The sequence below is a fragment of the Aethalodelphis obliquidens genome, unplaced genomic scaffold (genome assembly GCF_003676395.1).
Source record: "Aethalodelphis obliquidens isolate GAN/ISIS:26980383/991018 unplaced genomic scaffold, ASM367639v1 scaffold41, whole genome shotgun sequence".
NCBI lineage: Eukaryota > Metazoa > Chordata > Mammalia > Artiodactyla > Delphinidae > Aethalodelphis > Aethalodelphis obliquidens.
Genome location: NW_020837985.1, coordinates 13475947 through 13498670, shown reverse-complemented (window position 1 = coordinate 13498670; position 22724 = coordinate 13475947). Strand labels below are relative to the sequence as shown.

Sequence of the window (22724 nt, the reverse complement as noted above, 5' to 3'; positions counted from 1 at the left end):
GCTGGCCACGTGCCAGGCTCCAGGCCGGACGCTGGGGACACGGAGATGGGTGAGCGCCTGTGCTGTTGAGATGCTCATGAGACAGCCAGGCAAACATAACCGTAGCTCAGGCAGTCCTGGAGTGCACATCCTGGAGAAGGGCTTCCTGGTCTGTGTAAGTCTGGGGAAACCTTGCACAGGAAGTGGCATCTGTGCGAAATGTGAAAGTTGGAAGAAATTACTTTTTAGGCAGAACAGCACAGAGAGGGTGGTCCAGACAGGTAAACCGTATGTGGAAACGCATGAGAGCGTTGTGTGCATGGGGACTTACAAATGTGTTAGAGTGTCACAGACACGAAGTGAGATGTATTAGTAAATTTTGCTGCAGTAATGAAGAACCCCGAAATCTCAGTGGCTTTCAGCCCTTAGCACTACATGAGGACACAGGGACCTTTCCTCTGTACAAAACAGGTCACGATGAGAGTCCCATCCACCTGTGGCCCCCCGCGGCACAAGGTAGATGGGTAAGTGCTCACTCATGGTCCCATGGTTATGTTTGTGCCATTCATTCTCCCAGGGACTTCGTGGACCACCTGGATCACCTGGACCTCTAGGAACTAAGGTAGGTTTATCTAGCGAACGGTGAATGCCATGGGTTGCACTTAGGGGCCAAACAAAAGTTAATTGTCAGCATCTCTGGTCACCTCAGTTCACTTGCATGTTCATCACTTTCCACTTAACTAAAGGCTCTGTGACTCTGAACTGTGACATTAGAGTAGTTGCCACATAATTGTTGCTTAATAAATGTTTGCAGTGAAATCAAGTTGCAAAAGATGCTTTCAGCCAGCAAAGCAACGGGTCTATCTTGTATTATTAGTTTAATTGGGGACACAGACGATCCCCAAATTTCAGATGATTAGCACAGGAAAAGTTTATTCCTCATTCACAGCGTGATGGGAGCTGTGGTGGGTGAGGAGTCCTCGTCTACCTGGCCGTCCAGGGACCCACGTTCCTCCGGTCCAGTGCCATCCCTTCCTCTGGGACTTCAGTGTCTCCCAGAACCTCCGTATGCGGTGGCAAATGAGGGAAGAGACGGTAGAGGATCTTGTGGAAGGATTTTGTGGGCCAGGCCTGGAGGTGATCACTCATTTCCACCAAACTCCTGACACTACGGGGGAGGAGCGGTCGTCCTCTAGCTGGGCCCTGGGAGGGAAGGCAGACGCTTTAGCAAACAGCAGGAGTCTCTTGTTCAGTGCACCTGCAGCCACAGCTCAGAAGACATGACTTCACCCCTCAGGGAGTGTTCTTAAGGGAACCTTCCTGAGTGACTAGGGAAGTTTTTCTGGAGTTATTTTCACAGCGAAGCAGTCATTCATTGAGTCAAATGCATCCATTAACAATACACTTCTTATTTCATCCATTGCATATCCACTGAGCCTCTGCCGTGTGTCAGACCTGGAGGTGGGCTGTGGGGTGACAGGGGTGGGTGTCACGTGTTCCCAGCCCTCTGACAGCTCAGGAGCTGGGGGAGAAGCAGACTCACAAGTGCTGGGATAGAGGGAGGCTGAGGCACAAGTGAGCTCAGAGGAGCCTCCCGACCCAACCTCGTTTGACTGTGGAAGGCTTCTTGGAGGAGGTGATGTTTCTCCTGATTTTAAAGTGCATGTAGCCATTGGAAGGGGAAGGTGAGGAGGGAGTTCTCTGCAGGGTCCTAACGTGGGAGAAGGCCGTGGGAGCATGAGATAGAATGTGTTCAGAGTAGAGCGTGTGCTGTAAATGCACCTGCAGCCAATGAACCATCTTTGACCAGCTCAGACGTATGAACTTAAGAATGCGTGTGACAGGGCTCGCCTCGGCAGCACAGATACTAAAACTGGGACGATACAGAGAAGGTTAGCGTGGCCCCTGTGCAAGGATGACACGCAAATTCGTGAAGCGTTCCATGTTTTTTGGCTAAGTGGATCTGTAAATAGTTAAATAAAATTTAATAAGTAAAAAATTAAATAAAATGCAGTAAAGTTTAGAATTTATGTACAAAAAGAATGTGTGTGACGTAGTCAACGATAGACATTAGAATGTTTATTTTTTGCTTAAGTTTAACATATATTCAAAATCACATAACTTAAAGAATTACTGTATAATTATGATATTTTTATCCACTTACATATATTTATGAAAACAGTTTTAAAAATTCTTTTTAGGTGCCTTTGGTGTCATGGCCCGTCATCCCTAGACCCGCTTTCTGAGTCAACTAGCACTTTCCCAGATCAGGTCACCATCCGTCCCAGTCAAGTTATTGAAGATGTAACACAGTGGGAACCCGTACATGCTGCTCTTGCTGGAATTTTTATCTCAAGGCCCAGATACCCATTGTTTTTTTTTTATTCCTTTTATTCTATAGTGGTGTCTTTGGGATCTGAGGAACATAACCGCAGAGTATGTTGTATTTATTATATGTAAAAGGCTTGTTTACAATAATAACCAGGACATGGAATTTGAGGCCTCAGGAGTAACTGCTGTGTCTACGTTCAACTTTCTTGCTTCATGATTTTTTCTGCTATTTAGGCAGGTGACCTCTGTAATTGTACTAAGCTTGCACTGATTGAGGTCATAGTAGGCTAACGTGCATTCCCCAATAGTGATTTTGTAGTTCATGATCAAAGGGGAAAAAACGAGAGAGTTCTTTGAGTGATCTGAGCAAATATTTGGCAACTCCCCAGTTTCTGAAGAAGAAAACAATTGGAAACAACTTTGCCTGAATTTGAGGGCGTGTAAGATAGTTCCTTGTGCCTGGAACAGTGGGAGTGTATGGAAAGGAGCAGGAAGCAGGACCAGATTCTGGAGGCCCTATGAATTAACAGCCAACTGAAGGCGTGTCTCCGAGGTTCCGCTGTGATGCTGTGAGCCCAGTGTCTGACTGGCAGCGCTCCTGTGCTCTCAATTTCCCCCCTAGAGGAGGACCTTCAGGACCTGGAAGGAAGGCAAGGGCACCGGAAAGGGCACCAGAAATGGGAGATGGGAAAGATGGCTTAAAAGGTCCTTTTCTCTGTGATATTTCTGAGGTTGATGAAATCTTTCTCCCAGGCAGTTTGGGGAAAAATGATATAATGCAAATAAAGATAGTTGTCTACCTCTGCTTGTCACAGGTACATGCTCTGTAGATGTTAGTGACTCTTATCATTAGATCGCCCTGTGGAGTCTGCTTCACGGTTGCAGCACGAAGGTGGGGAACCTGTAGGCAAGTTGCTGGAGAGCCCAAGTGGAAGTGGGAGAGGCAGCAGTGAGGAGTAGAGGGGAAGGCTGAGACCCCGGGGTGTGAGGAGTGCAGCGGGCCTTGCCCTGGGGTCCAGTTGACCAGCCAGTTTCAACTCCATGGGACCCACGGTAAGTCGTGCTGTCCCTTTGGCCAAACACATCCTCCTATTTCAAATGTGAGATGTGTAAACAGATGACCCTTTCAGTGTTAATATTGTATAATATATATTTGTAAGTTAGAATGTAGTTTAGAATGAAGGTTTCCCTAGTAAGCTGGGAAGGTAAATTGGAATTCAGGTCTTTAGTTGTAGAATGGGGGTCCCACGGGGGGGACCAGGAGGGAGGAAGGGGACACAGAGAGAGAGAGAGAGAGAGAGAGAGAGGGAGGGAGGGAGCGTTCAGCAGTGTGCCTTGCCTAGGCGCTGTCCCTCGTTCCTGGTGCTGACTGAAAACCCCTGGGAATTTCAGGGTGGGTGCTATAGTGTATAAGGGTTTTCCTGGGCACCTGCTCAGCCCTTCCTAATTGCTTACAACTGCAGGAAGACTCTTAAAGATGCCTTTCCTTCTCTTGGGTGGACTTATTTCTAGCCAAATGAACAGACTTTGCCTTCACACAGAACTGGGTTAGGATCCCAGCTTAGCTACTTGCGAGACAGATGACTTAAGGGCAAGTGGCCTATTCTTTCACAGACTCTCTTCCTTTTCTGTATAAAGGAGTAAAGCATAGTTAACCCCCAAAGGGCTCCTGTGGATAAGTGATCTCACAGCACATAAATGTTCAGTAAATGTCATTCTCCTTCCATGACTTCACACATCTCTTCCCTGGACAGTGTTGAACTGGCCCAGAATGTTTTGCAGCCAAAACAGATACTCCAGTCAGTATTACAGATTACAGCTCACACACCCCTTTTTTCTCGATCAGGAGCCGCCTTGCTTTTGCTGACCGAGCTTTAAGGTCTTTTGCCCTTTTCTTGAAGCCACTTTCTCAAAATTTCAGTCCATTAAGCTGTGATGTGTAGTTGCTTGGGGTAAATGTTAGCATCACAAAGGGCCATAAACCTACCAGGGCCAGGCCTGGCTACCCTGCAGCAGAGATCAATCAGTGTGACTCAGATTCTGGGCTGGGCTGGGAGAGGTCTTTCATCATGTTCCCTCCTGGGTAAAAAGTTGATTTTGGTCAAAAGCAAAATTTAGTACCTGACAAAATGTGAGTGATGAGAGGTTCATTCATTCGGGCATTCAGGAATTTGCTATTAAAGGGCTATTCCAGGCCCTACACTGGGCATTGTGGATGCGAAAGCGTGTAGAGATTGTACCCAACATAGGGTCTGACTCATTTTTGGTACTTTACAAATATTTGCTGGATTAATGGTTAAAGGAATGAATGGATAGTTTTCTTCTTCTTTTAAGACACACAGGAGTCAGAGGGTCAGACAGACAAAATGGGAGGGCAGTGTGTTAAGATTAATGAAGATGTATTCGAATACCTTCCAGAAGGCAGAGAGGAGGGCAGGCGGAGGTGGGTTTATGGAGATGGAATGATTGGGCTGAGTCTTAATTGGTGGGGAAGTGTTTGGAAGCTTAGAACCTGGATCAGACAACATCCCCACGAGGGGAACAGCTGGTGCAAGAAGCAGGGGTGTGAACAGACCGCATGGAAAATTCAGATGCCGCCTTTGGTGTGGTTTAGCTTTCAGTGGTTAGGGTTTTGTGCTGCGCATGAAATAGAGCCTTGGGAAGAAGGGGGAAGCCACGATAAGACAACGTAATAGGAAGAAGACTACATTAACCACTGTGAAGAGAAACTGGGGTGCAAAACAACATGGATATTTCTGACATTTTTGTGTGCTTAGTTTATTTTCTGTCTTCTGATTCGGCTGATAAAATATAATTATATAATACTTGATGTTACGTGGTTTCTTACCTTGTAAATGAGTCTACGGAAGATACATGGGAATTTGGTAGAATGTTCTTTTCTTTCCTAATTGATGAGGGTCTTAAGGTGCCAGAGAGGTTATGGCATTTATGCAAAGTCACAGGACCAGGTTGACATTGTTCTGTTAGGAACGGAGCTCGGGTGCACTTGCCTGATTTGCCGCAAAGCCTCTCTACAGACACCGGGTTGTGGCGAAGGAAAGTAGTGTTTGTTGCTGGGCCAAGCAAAGAGGATGGGCGGCTGGTGAGACCTGAACCCCTGATGGCTTTCAGACAAGGGTTTAAAAGCAACGGGAAGGTGAGGGTCGTAGGGTGTGTGATCAGCTCGCGGACATTTCTCTCATTGGCTGGTGGTGAGGTGACAGGGTGATGTTTGGGAATCTCAGTCATCAGCCTTCTGGTTCCAGCCGGTCTGGGGTCTACATGCTTGTGGTCAGCATCCTCTGGTGGGTGGGCGTCTTCATTTCTGCAGACCAGCTCGAAGGTACGTGTCAGATGGTTACGTATATCCCTTGAGGAGGAACTAGGGGTCCTGAGGCTGTTTTATTGCTCAGCTGTTGTGCGGGTGACCATAACTTTTCTCGCTTAACCGCTGGCCCATTGTGTCTGCTTCCCCTCTCTTCCCTAATTGGTAACTGCTTGAGTCTGCTCTTTGGAACTCAGTGAAGGCCAAAGAAGTGAGGACACGACCTGGAGGGGGTTGTACCGGGGAAGGTACAGGGTCCTGTTCAGGTTCAGTCCCGCCTTTTCTTTGATACTCTTCAGTCCTGAGAGAAACAGGGGCAGGGCAAGAACGGGAATAAAGTTTGGGATAGAGAGGTTGGCCATCAACTCACAGGGGAACTGGATTTTAGGGGAGCTCGGTTTCAGTCCTAAGACTGGACTTGTCATCACCTGACGGCCAGTTTGACGTCTTCTGCCTCATCCTCTCGCTGTCACAATGTGCTGGTGAGGGACGCGGCACTGATCATGTTCATTCGTAGTTCATTACCCTTTTCCCACATTTGCCTTATTTCTTGACTTCCCACCTTCCCCAGGCACACAAATCAGATCTCCTGGCAGTCCCAGGCACCTTGTACTTCCCAGAATCAGCCATATCATATTATTCTAAAGAAACAGAAGGCACCATCTGGGGCTCTGAAGAGGATTTCTTGGGGACTGTTTACAGAAGCGAGTGCGGGACAGAGGGATGCCGCAGCTCTCAGGACACGTCGCCACCGTCCACTTGGAGGGAGGAGGGAAAGAGACAGTGTTACCAGAGTTTAGTGAGAGGTTTGGATTGTGGTTCATCTCTTTTGTGAGAACTTCACAAGCCCTGTTTCGATTTCTCTTCTGAATTTAACACGGAGTATTGAAAATGGGCTCATGATCGAGTCATCTTTGGTCTTGGAGTCTGGACTGCGGTTTGCAATGGATAAACAACCAACATTAGTTGAACGAGTATATAACTTATCTACTCATCCGAGGAACAGTCATACTGCAAGAAAAACAAATCATCTTGAAGCGTGACTTTTCTTAAAGGTCCAAAATGTACAGTTTTCCAATTGAGATGGTGGTTACAGGCTAAGCTGATGATTAATAGGGTTTTCCCTTAATGCTTAAACACATAAACCTTAATAAAGCAGTGTTGCCTAGCAACGCCAGGTTCTACCTGAAATAAATGTGCTGCACGTTATCTCATCGGCTCTTCATAATGACCTCCTAAGGCTGTTTCCGTCTGTCATACGAGTTAACTCATCCTGGAGATGTTAAGTGCTTTCAACGGGGTCACCCCCCATTTCAGTGTCAGGCTTGGCTGCCGTCTGCTGACCTAACAGAGGTGCACAGTTTCTTACACAAAATCCTGGGGGCCCTGTGTGCTTCGGATTGAATTTATTTTGGAATTTAGAAAGGTAATAATTTGCAAGCAACATACATTGCGTTTACCATGGTGTGGGGGGCAGCCCTCCTCGTCGTTAATACTGATGTAACAGAAACGTGTAAGTATCCACGCAAAACGAGATGTGTAAAGACTAAATAGCCTGTGTCAGTGCAAGTCGGCTTTGGCTGCCATCTCAGTTAGGATAAGCCCTTGTTCTCAGAGGGGGAGGATTTTGAAATTATGCAGAAGAAGGCGTGACTATCTCAGCATCCTTCTACAGCAAATGGCAAAGCAGAACTTCTTCCCTTTTCTTCTTTCCTTCCCCTCTACTCTTCCGATCAACGTCCAGAATGACAGGCACCTGAGAACAGCAGCAACTACGACGGCCTACGTGCATTGGCTGCTGTACCGGGCACCCTGTAGGCACGATCCCCTAACAGGCACGGCGTGTGCGGGCCTGGCAGCTCCTGCTGTTACCTGCCCTTCGTAAATGAAGGATTAAAGCTCAGGAAACGTGTCGCTCTCTTAAGCCAGCAGTGACTAAGGCTGAAGGCAGAACTTAAACGTGCACTATATTAACCGCCATGCATGAGGCAAAGGTTACATCTCAGTCGTTCTCCCCGCTCCCACCCCTTGGAAAAGTGACCCACAAAATGTAGGTACTTGGCAAATTATTGGTGAAATGATGGATTAATGTATTGGTGATGTGGGCATTAAGCTGAAATGTGGGTACATGGTCGTGGGTACATGATCATGGGTCCAGGATGGGGGCAAGATGAAGCCTGGAGAAAGCACCATAAAACTTGGAATTGTGGTCACGTTGGGGGGGGTGTCACATTGTTATAATCACATCTGGAGCCATGGTCAGGGTTGGGGCGTGGTCAGCCCTGAAAGGGGCATGGTCACGGTCAGTGGCTGTGGTCCACGGGTGTTGGACTGGGTGGGATGATGGCAGCTTGGATGAACTTCAGGGGGCACTCGGAATCCAGGTTGGGGCAGAAGTGCTGGCTGGAGAGTGTGGTCGGACGGTGGGAGGGGCGTAATTCTCCTGCACCCTGGCTCTCTATTGCTCAGAACTGACCTCTTCACCTTGTGTTTTCTCTTTCCAGGGGGACCGTGGTGCACCTGGGATCCCTGGCTCTCCTGGCAACCACGGAGACCCGGGCATTGGGGTCACTGGCCCTCCTGTGAGTCCTTACCCACCCAGCACACCCTTGTTCCCTGGCACACAGCCAGCCCCTGCTGGCTCCCAGGGGACCTGCTGCTCAGGCCCTGCAGCAGGGACACGCCTTTCCCGGCTAATCTGGTAGTGGGTCGTTGATGCCTGGGCCGGCCAGGCTGTAGGTCTGTCCACTGTGACTGACACTGTTTCTAAAACTTGGTGTATTTCTTATAGGAATAAGGCTTTTCTGGGGAGACCAAGACTTGTCTCATTCAAAGAGGAGTGAGAGAACAAAACTCACTAAAAAATAAAAAGGAAAAAACAGTGCTCACTGGCCAGACTTTGCAAAAACTGAGGTGTAGCCAGTGAACGTGAATTGGTTGGGAAAGGAGTGTGATGTGGAAGAAACAGCATGCTTTCAGGTATTTCAGGCAAAAATGAGTTCATTACCCCTCTTCCTCCAATTAACGTACAGGTGAGAACGTAAGTGGAATCAAGAAGGTTTTTATCTCCAAAGTAAAATCTAGGAAGTGGTCTTTGGATTGGGGGTTTTGATGAATAATTCACATCAGCCTCCTGGGTGTGAGCTGGCAGGCTCCCTGGAGGTGGTGACTGTAAGAACCATAAAACCTTTGAGCTGTGAGAGGTCATGAGCGTCCATGACCCACAGGCCCCATCCAAGTTGAGGATTGCCGTGAGCGTCTCCAGCCAGCATACCCCGAAGACCTCCAGGCATAGGAGACACTGCTTTCAAAGCTCGTCCATCTGGGTTTGATGTTTGGACAGTTATTTCTGTAGAGAGTAGACATTTTTTAGGAATTTCTTTCCAGAGAGTGTAGGATTACGCTTGTCTGTATCTTCTACCGCTGCTTCTAATTCTTCCCTTTGTACCACAAAGAGCCCACCTCCCCCGCTCCATCCCCACCCCTGTTACTGAATGATGACTTTCAGAACTGAAGACCAGTTTTCAATCCTGGGGTTTTATCTTCTGTTTAGTCCCTTCTTTGCTAAGGACACAGTACCTTAGTCATGCGCCTTAAACTTGCATTTGCTGGTTTTTGGGCAACCACGTTGTCTCAGTCTGTTTGGGCTGCTGTAACAAAAATTCCTTAGACTGGGTGGCTTAAACACAACAGAAATTTACTTTCCACGGTACTAGAGGCTAAGAAGTCCGAGGTCAAGGTGCTGGCGGATCCAGTGTCTGGTGAGGGCCCGCTTTCTGGTTCATAGATGACTATTTTTTGTATGTCCTCATGTGGTGGGTGGAAGGCGTCAGGGGGTTTTCTGAAGTTTCTTTAGAAAGACTAATTCCATTCATAAGGGCTTCACCCTCGTAACCTAATCACCCCAAACCCCTATTTCCAAATACCATCGCACTGGGGGTTAAGGTTTCTATGTATGAATTTTGGGGAGACGCGAACATCAGTCTGTAGCACTTGTCTCACTGTTACTTAAAGGAAGCGCCAATACCCAGTGGTTTTCAGATGCTGTTGCTAAGCCTCTTAATATCCAAACTGCGCTTGTATCAGTGTTGATATCGTTGGGCTCATTATTTTCTTAACCCAGAAGCACAGTCCAGCTTCACCCCCGTTCAATGTAATCTGAATGTAAACTGGAGCGGTACATGACCCGGTCTCTGCTTGGTTTTGCGTTCAAGAAATAAAGTGATCCCATTCATTCCTCATCTGTCTCTCAAAGAATCTGAGAGGAAATCCAGTGTATCACCCACAGTGCCACTTGTTAAATTAAAACCCCCTTTTCTCCCCCCGGTGGTGCTCTTACACCCCAGGGCTGGTCTTGGGCCTCTCACTTTGTCCCTGAAATTCCCCGGGGCACTCTCTTCTCTGACCACCCCCCTCCCAAGTGCGCCTCGTACCAGAAATGACCACGTCACTTCCACTCCAGCCCCCAGCAACGGGGCGACCTTCAAGGTGGTAGGAAGACCAGTGGCCTTGTGTCTTCCTAAAGGTCCCCGGAAACCAGGGAGAAGGCAGGTGGTATCCTCTTGGAAATGTCCAGTTTTAGTCTGTTTTTCTTAGAAGAGATTCTCCGCTAAAATTTCTGATGAACAAAACCCTCTATTACATCCGTTTTATCTTTTGTCTTTGGCTGTTTTCTTTCATCTGCTGGTAGCCAGGAGGAACAACGTGGCAGAAGGTGTACTGAAGAGACAGCGCTCAGGCTTCCTTCCTTCTGAAATCCCGCTTTTCACGGGGCCTGCTCTGTTAGAATTAGGATTCTGAATCATGCAGGAATTAGCCCCTTAGGAGAGAAACGGACTGAAAGAGGAACCGCAGGGCTGTAAGCTGGGTGGTCCCTCTGTCATTTCACGGGTCTTTCCGTGCCCCGTCCGCTCCCCAGGAGTCATCATATCAAGCCCTTAATCAGAAAGCCAGGCAGCAGAGGCGGGCACTCCTCACCCCACCTCCCGCTTCAGAGCCATGAAATCTCCCGGGAAATACGTTACTACCCCAGTGATTCCACCTGAAAGGTAATTGGCTGCTTTCAGCCAAGAGGCCGAAAATCAACTATGCAGTGTCCTCCCTCCGCTTTCCGTGGTGGGGGCAGCGCTACTGAATTTTCATGAATTCTGTCTCTGGCTGACGCTCCTTCCTAATGGCCTGGCTGTCGGTAATGAGGGCTCAGGGGTGTGTTGAGAGCGGGTGTGCGGAGAAGGTGGAGAAGGGGTGCCGACAGGCTGTGAGTTCGTCCCTCACACGCCTGTGCTTTACAGGAGCCCTGCCGCTGGCTGAGTGGTCCATATGTGGTCCTGTGCTGAGTCCAGAAGCGTCCGCATCCTCAGCCCTTCAGTCCCCTGAAAGTTGGTTTATCCCTTGGTGAAGGCTGGGATTCTGCAGAAGCATCTCCTGAGAAGAGGATTCAAGGGCAAGGAGTTTATTTGGGAAGTTGTCTCAGAAATCACCCCTTAGGGAGTTGCAGCCTCCACTGACAAGCCCTTGGAGACTGGGGTACGGCTGCAGAGCTGTTCTTCGAAAAGGGCGGCAGAGCCGGGGTGTTTGCATACCGACTCCCGTTGGGCATTGGTGGAAGGCTGCTCCCGGGGAGCTGCCCTGCACTCGGGGCGAGCCTCCCCTTACGGCTACAGATGCCCCCGGGGCAGGCACCTTCAGCGAGGAGCTGCCAGGTGGGTGCGTGCCCAGGGGATTTGGAGAGAGGTCCTGAAGGTGCCTGCTTCGTCAGTGTTTTCCAGGTAAACAGTCTGAGGCTCAGAAGGTGAGGTGACTTGGCCAGTGTCACGCAGCTGGGCCAGGGCCAGGGTGCCGATCACTGCCACATCCTCCAAAGCCAGTTCTCTTCCTCTGCTTCAGCTCTCCTGTGGCTTTGGCAGGATGAGGGTTGTTCGCTTCCATTACGTGCTCACATGAAGGCTGGATTCTTCTTGTCCTTCCTTCCGTGGCGCTGAGCTCCAGGGCCTTCGGCGTCCAGGAGCAGCGCTGACCCCTGGAAGGAGCCCGGGACCTTCTTTGCCGACGTCTCTGCACATCGTGGGGCGGGGGGTGGACGGGGAGGCAGTTGTTTGGAGTCTTGGCTTCTCCCTTCAAGACATTAACCAAAAAACTCCCTTTGATCCTCAGGTTGCCTCTGGTCTTCCTTTTGCAGCGTCTGAGGGCAGATCAAAGCGTTGCTGAAGCTCGCTGAGCCTCGGAGCCTGAGGTCTGCAAGGGCGGGATTCCCGCCGGCAGCCCGCACCCCAAGCCTCCGTGCTGAGCAGTAGTTTCCTTACGAATCAGGGGTGCTGGGCAGATTACAATGTGGTAGTATTGGTAATAACACTTGGAACCTTGCCTTGGACTTTCTGAGGTCATAAAAATCCTTCTCAGACGTCTTTCTCAGCCTTCGCTGGCTGAAATTGCACCTCTGTTCTCTACATCTTCAGTTTTCCCTCTCTGGAGTCACTTGTTCTGACGCCTGTTTGCTCAGGCGCTGAGGGTCACATACAAAGAAAACTAGTTCAACAGCCCTTAATAGACCAACAGTGTGATCGGGGAAAAGGAAGCATGGAGCTGATTGTGTGCAAAAACAGACGTCACGTGTCCTAACTGGAAGGTGTCACGCGTCCTAACTGGTAGGTTCTTTTTTTTTCTTCTGCTCCCCCTCTTCTAGGGAGTAATACAATAAGAACAGAAATGAAAGCCGCTAAAAGCTAGAGCAGTCATAACCACAGCTCACGTGGCCTGCCTACTGGCAGGGTCCGACGTGAGCAGGGCACCCATGCCCATTCTCTCATTTATCTCGTGGACAACTTCTCATCCAATCCTCCCAGCCACCCTTCCAGGCAGATCTTGTTCTCCCTTTCATTTTACAAATAAAGGAAACCACTTAAGAGATGTGACACTTGCCTGCAGCCACAGTTAGGATGTGGTAGAACTGGGATTGGATGCCAGCGTTGCAGCTCCAAGCAGATGCCCAAGCAGGGCAGTGGTAGAACAGAAGTTCACATTTACATTGTCCTTTCCTGTGCCAGGGTCTTCTCACGTACGTTACCGCTTCCGAACTATTGACCTGCAAGTCTAGCCGTTGTTTCTGTTCATATGTCGTATCTGCTGGTTTAGTCCAATTCCTTTGGTTCTAAGAACCACAGAGCCACTCCTGTTGTCCCGGAGTTAGGCTGGCCTGTGGCCCCTCGAAACAAGCATGTACAGCCAGCTAGCCCCATCTGCCCGGCTGCTACTTGGGGACACCAGGCATTTCTTGAGAGGTACCTCAAAGCCGACACTCAGGACAGGCTCTGCAGGGCTTCATTCCCGGCCACGCGCTCTCGTCTTGCACTGTGCGCAGAGCAAGGTCCTGTGCGCAGAGCAGGGTCCCGTGGGCAGAAGAGGAGGGGTTGGGGAGGGTCCCTACCGACAGCGCACCACCCCAGACCCCAGGGCTCCCTGTATAACCAGGAGCTGAATATCCCAATCTCGGCTTTTTAGATTAAAGTCTCAGGGGATTCTTCTCTTGAAAAAAAAAAAAAAAAAAGGTTTTAAATAAATTTCTACTCTCACTTCTGGTTGAAAACTCTCCTTTCTAATCTCAGCAAGGCTTTTTGTTGTTCCTAATAATAATTCCTAAGGCATGCTGAGCACTTATACAACGGGCCAGGCTCCGGTGGGAGGCCCTTTACGTGCACTACCCTCCTCAGTCTTTGTAGTGGTTCTGTGAGCCTGAACTATGATTCTTTCCAGCTTACAGATGAGGAAACTGAGGCTTAGAGAGGTTCAGACAGTGCGCCTGGCTCACTGGGCTGATGAAAGGCAAGCGCAGCACTTAGCCTGGTACCCATGAGCCCTTCAGATAAAAGATGATGGAGAATGAAATGAGTGTGTTTTCAAATAGATATCTATGGGAGGGAGAGAGAGGGGATCAGATTTCAAATTTATATAAATATAAATGGCAATATTTTAATTGATGAGACAAGATTTATTGTTTGGTCTCGAACTTCCCACCGTCTGGACTTTGCTCACAGAACAGTTTAGCACTACTCTGTCCCTGTGTTTCCTATACACCCGTACCTGGGCGTCGAGGCTGGAGCAGATTCAGGTTTGATCTTTCTGGCAAGACTGCCATCAGGAGGCGTGTGATGTCCAGTGGTGTCTTTGCTGTGACATTCACACCCTTTGATAGCCAAGGTGTAGATCAGTTAGCACATCAGGGCTTGCAAATTGGTGCTATTCTAGTTCGGTCAGTTCTTTTTTATGTGTTAGCTAGGATACTTCTGTGTGGAGAGATGTTCCCTCATTTACAATTCGGATACCCAGTGGAACAGCTCACATGGAAGGCAGAATATAAATGCTTTCCCTTTAATCATTTTCAAATAACGACTTGGTTCCCTAGCGTCTTGCAAAGATGATGAATGAGGTGTTTTTGTTTTTTATCAATAGTTTTGAACCCGTGGATTTAAACACATTTGAATTGTTTTAATATATTGCAGTTATTCTTCCTTTCACTGTTCAGATGGTCTTATTTGATGCAAATAGGAGACTATTCAAGTGGACCCTCCAGTCTTCGGTAGTTTCCTTGCTCTTTGGAATGACAGGATGTTCCAGATTTGTCCGTACTCCTCACCCAGATCTGGGATCAGTCATTTCTACAAGGAGCTGGAGTTCCTTTTAGTGGAAAAATGGTGTCAAAGGCCAAAATATGTATTTTGGGTAAAGTGACTCTTGAACAAACCCATCAGAGGGCGTAATCTCGGAAAAGAGGGTCATTATTGTTGAACCCGTGTCTAGGCTTCAGATTTAGGAATGACATTGGGAGGTCATGATACAATCCCTCCTCCACAGCACACTTTTCTATTTCTTAAAAGTATACGAGCAAGATAGCGTGGGAATGCCTGTTACGTATGGGCCAGGCACCAGTCTGCTTCTCTACTTAGAGGATCTTCTGTTTCTGATCACACAAGGCAGGGTGATCACCTTGCTTTGTATTTGTGTTGAGTCTGAAGCTCAGAGAAACTAAGTAACACGCTCAAGGTCAAATGACTAATAACTGATGAAGCTCCGATTTGAAGTGAAGACCTTTTTGACAACAAAATCCATGCTTCACATGTAGATTCCATATTAAATGATGGGAGAGAGGAATTCGGAGCTTAGTCTAATGAACAAGTCAGATGCTTGAGGTGGATCATGGAGTTTAATTTGGAAACAAAAGGCGCCTCTGAAATCTGACAGCATTGCCCAGGCCAGTAATAAACTGTCCCTAAGCCCTTTCCTTGAAGAATAAGTGTGCAGTCTCAGTAAGGAACTACTTTGAAAGGAACGAAATTCGGATGTGTATATATTGGTCCATGTGTACCATTGACCTACAGCTTGACAGAGCAGTGAGAGCTAATGAAGGGAGAATGACCTGTGAGTCAGGTAGACCCCAGGTGGGATCCTGAGTCCACTGTCTTACCTGCCCGACTTGCCCTCTTGGCTTTGGCCTCTGGAGATGTCCCCTTCTTCCTTTAGTGCTCAATTCTGCACTTAAAATGCTTGCTTTATTTTATCAGGCAGTTCTGGGAAATATTTGGTGGGCAGGCTTTTAGGTTACCTGGTCTGTCATACTGCCAGAAACCTGTGCCTCTGAGTGAAGTCTCTTCTCCCTCTTGGGATATCTTGGAAGTTCTCATGGGCACTGCTGCAGGTATGCACAGGTGCACGGAACCGAGAACAGGCGGTAGGACTCAGCCCACCTGGCGAGTGACTCCCGATGTGGCTTGGGCTGGTTCTTTGTCTCTTCTGGGCCTTAGTTTGATCGTCAATGGAAAGGATGATAACACGTGATTTTCCAGTTCTCCTCATACCATAAAATGTTAATTTTAGCAGAGTGCCGTGTGCTGTGGTCTGCTGCGTCCTGACCACACCCGGGGCCGTGCTGAGCACTGGCGAGAGCGTGCCGAGCGCCCCCAAGACAGCACGCAGTCCTTTCAGTAGAGAGGACAGACGGGCCCCGAAGCGATGACAGCACTAGGCCACATGTCTGTGATGGGATGCACCCAGGGGCTGGGGACCACTTCTAACGAGCCTCCTGGGAGAAGCCAGGGAAGATTTCCGAGGGTGCTGACGTCTAAGCTGAGAACCAGCGTGTGGCAAGAACGTGTCCAGGCAGAAAGGCAGGGCAGAGCCTTCTCAGGGCTGAGGGGCAGCTCTGCTCACTGCAGGAACTGAAAATAGACACTAATGCCTCGAGCAAGGGCCGCATCTTCAGTGCAACGTCGGAAGCCAGATTCTAGGCTGGTCACACTCGCAGGATGGGAGACCCGTGTGTGTGTGGGGGGGGATTCTGTCTCTGGATGTACCCGCCCCCCCCAAGGTCTGTGCTGCCCAAGCAGAAAGGGGGCACAGCATGAGGATGCTGGGCTGCTGGTTCCACTCCACACCAGAGCTAGAGATGGGCTCAAGTGTCAGACATCCAGTGGGTGCCAGGATGGGGTGGCACTAGTTCAGTGGCAAATGGAGAAGGTTCCAGGAAGATTCCCACGTGCAACGATAGTGGGTGGTATGAGAGGGTGTGACACTATGTCTTAAAGATGGGGGAAGTCAGCTCCTCCTTTCAGGACAGTTAAAGACCTCGCTTAGAAATAAACACCACAGCATGTTTAAATAAACATTTCACTTCTCGTTAGCTTATTTGTTTGTTTCTTAGGGCCCCCCTGGACCACCAGGAGAAAAAGGACCTCAGGTACAGTATGATTTAAATAGAGGGCTGGGTTTTGATGGGAGAAATTATGCGATCAAAGCAATTTCAAATTGCAGAGGCCAGAAAATACAATAGTTTCAAAAAATCTTTAATGTTAAACAGTGCGAACTCGCCAAGGTGTAAGCACTGACCTGTGGAATGGTGGAGTAAGAGGGAGTGGGGCGTTGCCCAGCGCGCTGAGCACGGTGATGGTGATCTGATCGTTGGCCAGACTGACGCTGCCTTTGCTTTCTGCTATCTCTGCTTCCCAGAAGGACAGCCATGGTTAAACAAATTTAATCACATTGCCAGAGGAACTAATTTTGAATCCTGGCTTCACACCCCCGGCCACATAGCCCTGAGCAAGTGAGGGCTCTCTCTTAATCTGTAAGGTGGGTGGAAGACCCAGGAAAATTCCTACAGGAAGTGAGATCCATCATGAGAGATGATTTGTGCTGATTCCTGATAGTGTCTAGAAATTTTCATCAGAGTGGGAATGACTTTCCAATAACAAATAGTAATGGTCACCTGAGTGCTGGGCTCTGAGCTGGGCCTCTTATAGGGCAATCTACCCAGCTGGCCAGCACCCGGGGCTGGTTATCCACACGGCACCCGGGGTGAGCTCAGGCCCGTCTCACTGCAGGAGCTGCCCTGTCCACTCAAGAAAGGGGCCTGCAAAGGGGGCCTGGGCAGTCAGGCTCACGGGGAAGACTTTCCGGGCATCCTTTCTGTGTGTATTTAATGCATCCACCTCCACGAGCGCAGTGAAATGCGTAAGCTCTGAGAAGGCGGCTCTCAGGCACCCACGTTCCACCAGAGAGTCCTCAGAGCGCCAGGCCTTCTATACAAGGAGAACCGACCCGAGGAAAGGGGGGCCTTATTTTCCTCAAACTGTGGGTGGGATGTCTTTTCTTTTTCTTCAGGGATCTCGAGGCCCACCTGGATTCCCCGGCCCCCAGGGACCAGCTGGCCAAGACGTAAGTAAAGGCAAAGGGTGCCGGCTCTGTCTCCCAAACCCTTCTCCAGCCTCTCCCTGCCTCCCTTGACCAGGATGCCCCCATGGGAGCTGGTCATCTTCACTAGTCTCCCCTCCCCCATGAACATTTTGTATGTTTTGCTCCTCTCTTCCCTGTGCCCTGTAAGCTTGCATTGTCTAGTTTCACTTCTTTGGCTTTTGTGTGATGCTTTCAGAAACTTGTAAGCTCCGGTTATCCCACGCAGTGCCTCCTGTTGTTTTGTCAATTTTCTTTTGTACCTAGCTGGTCAGTTCTGCTCAGATCAGGTATCGTCTTCTCCATGGACCTGTTCCTAACTCATCCGTGTAATGGCTTTCTCCCTTCAAGGGAATTCTACAGACTTAGCTAATACTCTTTGAGGCTGTATCTCTTCCCACTTTGTGACAGTGATAATCGTCTCTTATCTCTGTGATCTGACTCTCATTCAGATAGATCTGAGCTCCAAGAAGGTGGGAACCATGTGTCTTATGCATTTCTAGGTCCTTGATGCCTAACAGGGTGACAGGCACGTAGATGTTACTCGATACAGACTTACTGACCAAATGGATAAAAGACAACCATGAGTTCTTGGAGCAGAGGTCTGGCACCGTTAACCAGTAGTGCTAGACTTGTTGCTTAGACTCGCATCTTTCCATGTCTATAGTTTTGGTTCACTATAAACAGGAACAATAAATCACCCTCCCCTTCCCTTCCTTGGGTTCTGTTTCAGAGAAGAAAGTTACCCTCTCATTCCTGTCTCCAAATACTTGAATCTATTGTATCTGCTCCACTCTCAGTATTACACCCTTAGAGTCAGTTCCGTAGAAGAGCCTTCTTTTTCAAAGCTGGTCCTTCCTCCTGTGTTTGGAAAAGGATGGCAGAAATTTAAGATAGGGTGTGTGTGTGTGTGTGTGTGTGCGCGCGTGTACACAAACGTGCACACACAGGTACACACTTTGCATGCACGAGTGGTTTTCGGTTCCATGTTTTGGAAAGGAGTTATAGGAGGGGTAGTTTACTGTTCTGAACATTCGGCACAGTTGAGTATTTCCTGAGAAGCTTCGGGTATTCAGCTGAGATTGGAAACCTTGAATTTTGATTGGTGCCAGTCTTCACGGTTGGGTGATTTTTTTTTCTACTGAGTTACACCCGGCAGATTATAGAGGTTGGGGGAGAGGGTGTGCAGGGTGGGTCAGGATTATGTGCTTAGCAGAACTAATGTCCTTTCTCTCTTCTCTTAGGGTGTACCTGGAAACCCAGGAGAAAGAGGGCCTCCTGGCAAACCGGTATGTATGTCATCTACCTGTTCTGGACGAGTCTTGATCATCAGTCAGGGGTTCGGGCAGAATAGAATGCAGCTCGTATAGCGCAAGAGACTTTAAGAAGGGGCTTTTGACAAAGCTGTGGGCAGAGGGAGCTAAGCAGAGATGCTGTGCCCCCCAGAGATACAGCACAGAGGGAAGCCAGCACCACCTTGTGCTTCTCTCCAGAGCCAAGAGAAAGCGAGGCTGGTGGGGAAGATGGGGGCTGTCACTGTGGGTTCAAAGCCACTGCCAGGAAGCCTGGCCAGAGGCAAGGAGGGAGCAGTGCCTCCGCCCCCCACTCCAGTTTCCTAACGTGCCTCTTATTGGTCCAGCTCACCCGAGAGCCAGCAGGCAGGTGAGTCCCCCGACACATGCCCAGGGTGCAGCCTCCCGGGCCTGGAGCAGGACAGAGAAGGATGAATGGTGATTTGGGGGAGAGCAAATGGACTAGAGCCGCATTCACGGCAAGTTCCTCACCGGCCCGTGTCCTGCCCTTTTGTTCAGTAATGTCAGTACCTCCTGGCTTCCCCCCTTTTAGAGTAGAAGAAACTTTCTTTCCTCTCTCACGGCGAGAGCAGGTTGAGCGGAAATGGACAGCCCTGAGCGTCTGGTCCTGGGCTCTATATCCATCCGCACTATAGCCCAAGGCTCCTGCAGGCTTCCTTCGTGTGCAGCATAGTCACCTTCTGGGGAACCGCCTCCCAATTAAGTTACCAATGCCAGAGAAGCCCCAAAGGCTTAGCCAGTTAACCAGGCCCCGAGTGGGCCCTCCAGGGAAGGAACAGTGACGATGAGCAGGTCTGGGTGAGTGGGGCGACAGCTGTGAAGACACAGGAGAAATGAGTCCATCAGAAGATACCACCCAAGATGGAGGAACCAGTGGCAGCTGCAACTGGGGAATCTCAGGCCTCAGGGCTGGTGTCAGACTCCAGTAAGCTCCCCTGGGCAGGAGCTTCCCCTCAGGATGGGTCGGAGAGGCCATCTTTCTCCTCTGTGAGCCTGACCTGCTACAAGTTTCAGGCAAGGACCCAAGGCCTGGAGGCCCCTGAGGGCGTGGACATCTGTTCCTGACTTATCCGGGCTGCTGGGCACAGCAGAGATCTGGAGGGGCACCTGGTCTGCCTAGAAGCGTCCAGGAACTTTTCAATGAAGCCCTGCCAGTGGGATGAGTGAAAAGTCTTGCTGGAGGATAGAGGGAGTCAGACCTACGGCAGCCACCCCAGTACCCAAGTGCAAGTCCCAGGTGAAGTGGGTGAAAGAGTAAGGTTCAGGCCAGAGGCTGAAGGGGGTTCAGATGACCCCTCCCAAATCCAGACCTTGACCCCTCTGCAGAGAAAATTACATCAGCAGAGTCCAGCTGACAAGGTGGACTAACTGTGATGTCCACGGGAGGACACCGGCAGAGCAGAGAGGGAGACAGAGAGAGAATGGGTCTCTCTTTGACTACCTTTAAATTCACTGAACACGCTCCCCCCAGGTGGTCCCAAGTACCACTGGGTAGCCGTCGGTCTCTGTGATCTCACTAATCAGATGAGTCATGTTTTCAGGGGTCCCCGATACTCCCCTCTGGTTCAGTGATTCACCAGAAGGACTCCCAGAACTCAGGAAAGCTGTTAGGCTCACGATGGTTGATGGTTTATTACAGATTAAGAGCAGCACAGGGAGGAGACGCACAGTGCAGAGGCCCTGAGAGACAAGGCTCAGGGTTCCAGGTGTCCCCTCCCAGCACTCAGTTTTCCCAGCAGTTGTGTGTAATCAGAGGGCACGTGGATGACCATGCGTGCTCTGAAATGCAGCAGGTGTCGCCACTGAGGGACGCTCAGGCAGACCTTGGTGTCCGGGTCTCGTAGGTTTGGTGCCTCCCTGGCTGGGCTGGGTTATTCCACCATCTCCAGCCCTCCCACGTGGTCCAAGGACCCTGCCATAGATCACGGTGTTAGCATAAGTTATCTGCGTGGCCCAAGACCCTAGGTAAACAAAGGCACTCTTAGCGGGTGGGGCATTCCAAGGACTTAGACTTTATCTCCCAGAAGCCAGCCAGGGCCGGACCTTTGGAATGTGCAGGTTTTGGACAACCGAGGTCTGCTGAGCTAAGCCTTTACTACAGTCATCGTCCCTTAGGGGGTGGAGAGTGGGGCCTACAGTGTTTCTCCAGGGCTGCACTGTCCTGGGAATCCCTCTGTCTAGGCTTGGGTTCTCTGGAAGCAGAGCCTCTGGTGAGGATTCTTGTGCCAACTGATTGAGGTGAAACCTGCCAGGATTGAAGAAAGCAGGGCGTGGTGGGGAAAAGGCAGTCAAAGTTGTGGGCTCAGCTGGAATCTAGGCTCCTTCTGAGCCTACGGGGAGTGAGCAGCCCCGTGGAGCTGGCCCATCTCCAGTCGAGAGGCCGGCCACTCTCACCTCCATGTCAGCTCATTATTGACTGTGTAACGTCTCTGTGTGACCTTCCAGCCAGCGTCCCGGCAGCTGGTGGTTGGGCACGCCAGGAGGGAAGGAGGGTCTAAGCAGGGCACAGACTATGTCTCCTATACCCCAGCACTTCCCACTCCTGTTCTCTTATCCCGTCAACAACCAATTCCTCCAGAGCAAACGTGGCAATCTCTGATGCGTCCTGTGTCCCCCTTCAGGAGGCCACCACCCCACAACGGCCTTGCTCCTGTGTATTCAGACCTATCTTGTGAGACCCACAGAAATGGACCACAACAGGACATTAACTGAATTATCCCCAAGGCCACGCTGTACCTACACAGAAAACTCACTCCTTGTTCTCCTTTTCTATCTGATGCCCAGCCGTGCTGTCTAATAGAGCTCATTCTAACTCTACAAGGGGCTCAAATGACAGCAGAAAAATATTCCAAAGAATACAAGGCCAGCAGTGTGAAAATGTCCCAATTTGAACAATAGGAATCTTAGGTTATTAACTTCCCAGGGGAAAATAATAAGGCGTCAAAATAAAACCCCTCTCCCCCTTTTAAAGCTTTAATTAATGTGGCACAAGCTGGCCTTCCTCCTGAGGGTCGGTCTCAGGTAACTAAGGACGTTCTCGGCTTTGTTCAGCAGATGCAACCCACGTGAGCTCTCCCTGCGGGCTAGTAGTGCCTTCAGAACCTCCAAATCTGAGTCAGTCCTACCCCAGTCTCTCTCGGGTGTCCTCTTGAAATAGACCAGAGTGTTGATAGAATACTTGAGCGTTTAACTCAGAAAACACAGGCGTACGCCTAGCCACTGCCGAGATTATCCGATGCAAACGCATACGACGCTGCTGTCACGTGGCTTTCTGCAGCCACAGGATGTGGCAGAAACCCCGTGGGGCCAGGGAGAGGGGGGCAGCCAGGGAAATTGTCTCGTTAAGAGGCTAGACTGGAGTCATAATGCATAAACCCAACGTCAAACTTAATCAGAGGGAATCAGCCGCCACAAGTCCGATTGTGGCCACAGAGAAAACTCTGGAAACTCTGGAGGAAACCCTGCCACCTTCCCTCTGCAGAGCGGATTCTCTGGCACTCCGTTTCCACTGCAAATTTAGAAGTTTGCAGAGTAGCACACCAGTCTCCCAGTTCTTTCCTAAGAATCCCTTCCTCACTTTAGTGTCTGCCTTTAGTTTCCATTTCCTTCCCAGCTTCATGTCCCTTGACCCCCAGTGTGAACCCAGCCTCTGCTCCGCTTGGGCTCCGGGCTGACCCCATCGCATGCCATGTTCCAGCTCACCGTGGGTTTGAATGTGAAGTCAGTGGCCCACGGGCTCCTACACACCTTCAGAGGCTATGTAATTACTCCTGATTTCTGAACTCTTCCTGAAGTTAGAGACTTCCAGCTCATAATGATGAATGAGGCTGAAAAGGCTATTTCACCTACGAAAGCTGAAGAAGTTGCTTTAAAATCATGCTAGATTGTGAATGACTGATAGCAACGGCTGCTACCCATCTGGGGAATAAAGGGCCATCTGCCCCTTTGTCTTCCACAGTACCCATAGGCCCTATTGGTTTTGATGGAGGTGGGGAGGAGAGGCCACCAGGAGAAGAGAAAGGGCCACAAGAAGGAGACCGGGGACCAGAAAGGCTGATGTC

The 22724-nt window shown here is 49.7% G+C and overlaps 1 protein-coding gene and 1 non-coding gene across 2 annotated transcripts in view; both read left to right on the top strand.

Moving 5' to 3' along the window:
- The window catches only part of COL22A1 (collagen type XXII alpha 1 chain), a 260806-nt gene that overhangs the window by 181397 nt on the left and 56685 nt on the right, over positions 1-22724 (top strand). Inside the window, exons 39-43 of the mRNA XM_027132542.1 lie at positions 557-601; positions 8140-8217; positions 16326-16361; positions 17282-17335; positions 18595-18639. Coding sequence (XP_026988343.1) covers positions 557-601; positions 8140-8217; positions 16326-16361; positions 17282-17335; positions 18595-18639 — 258 coding nt within the window. The remainder of the gene's footprint in view (positions 1-556; positions 602-8139; positions 8218-16325; positions 16362-17281; positions 17336-18594; positions 18640-22724) is intronic.
- LOC113605010 (U6 spliceosomal RNA) lies at positions 1823-1929 on the top strand. The gene has a single exon (XR_003427033.1). It is a non-coding gene; the product is annotated as a U6 spliceosomal RNA (small nuclear RNA).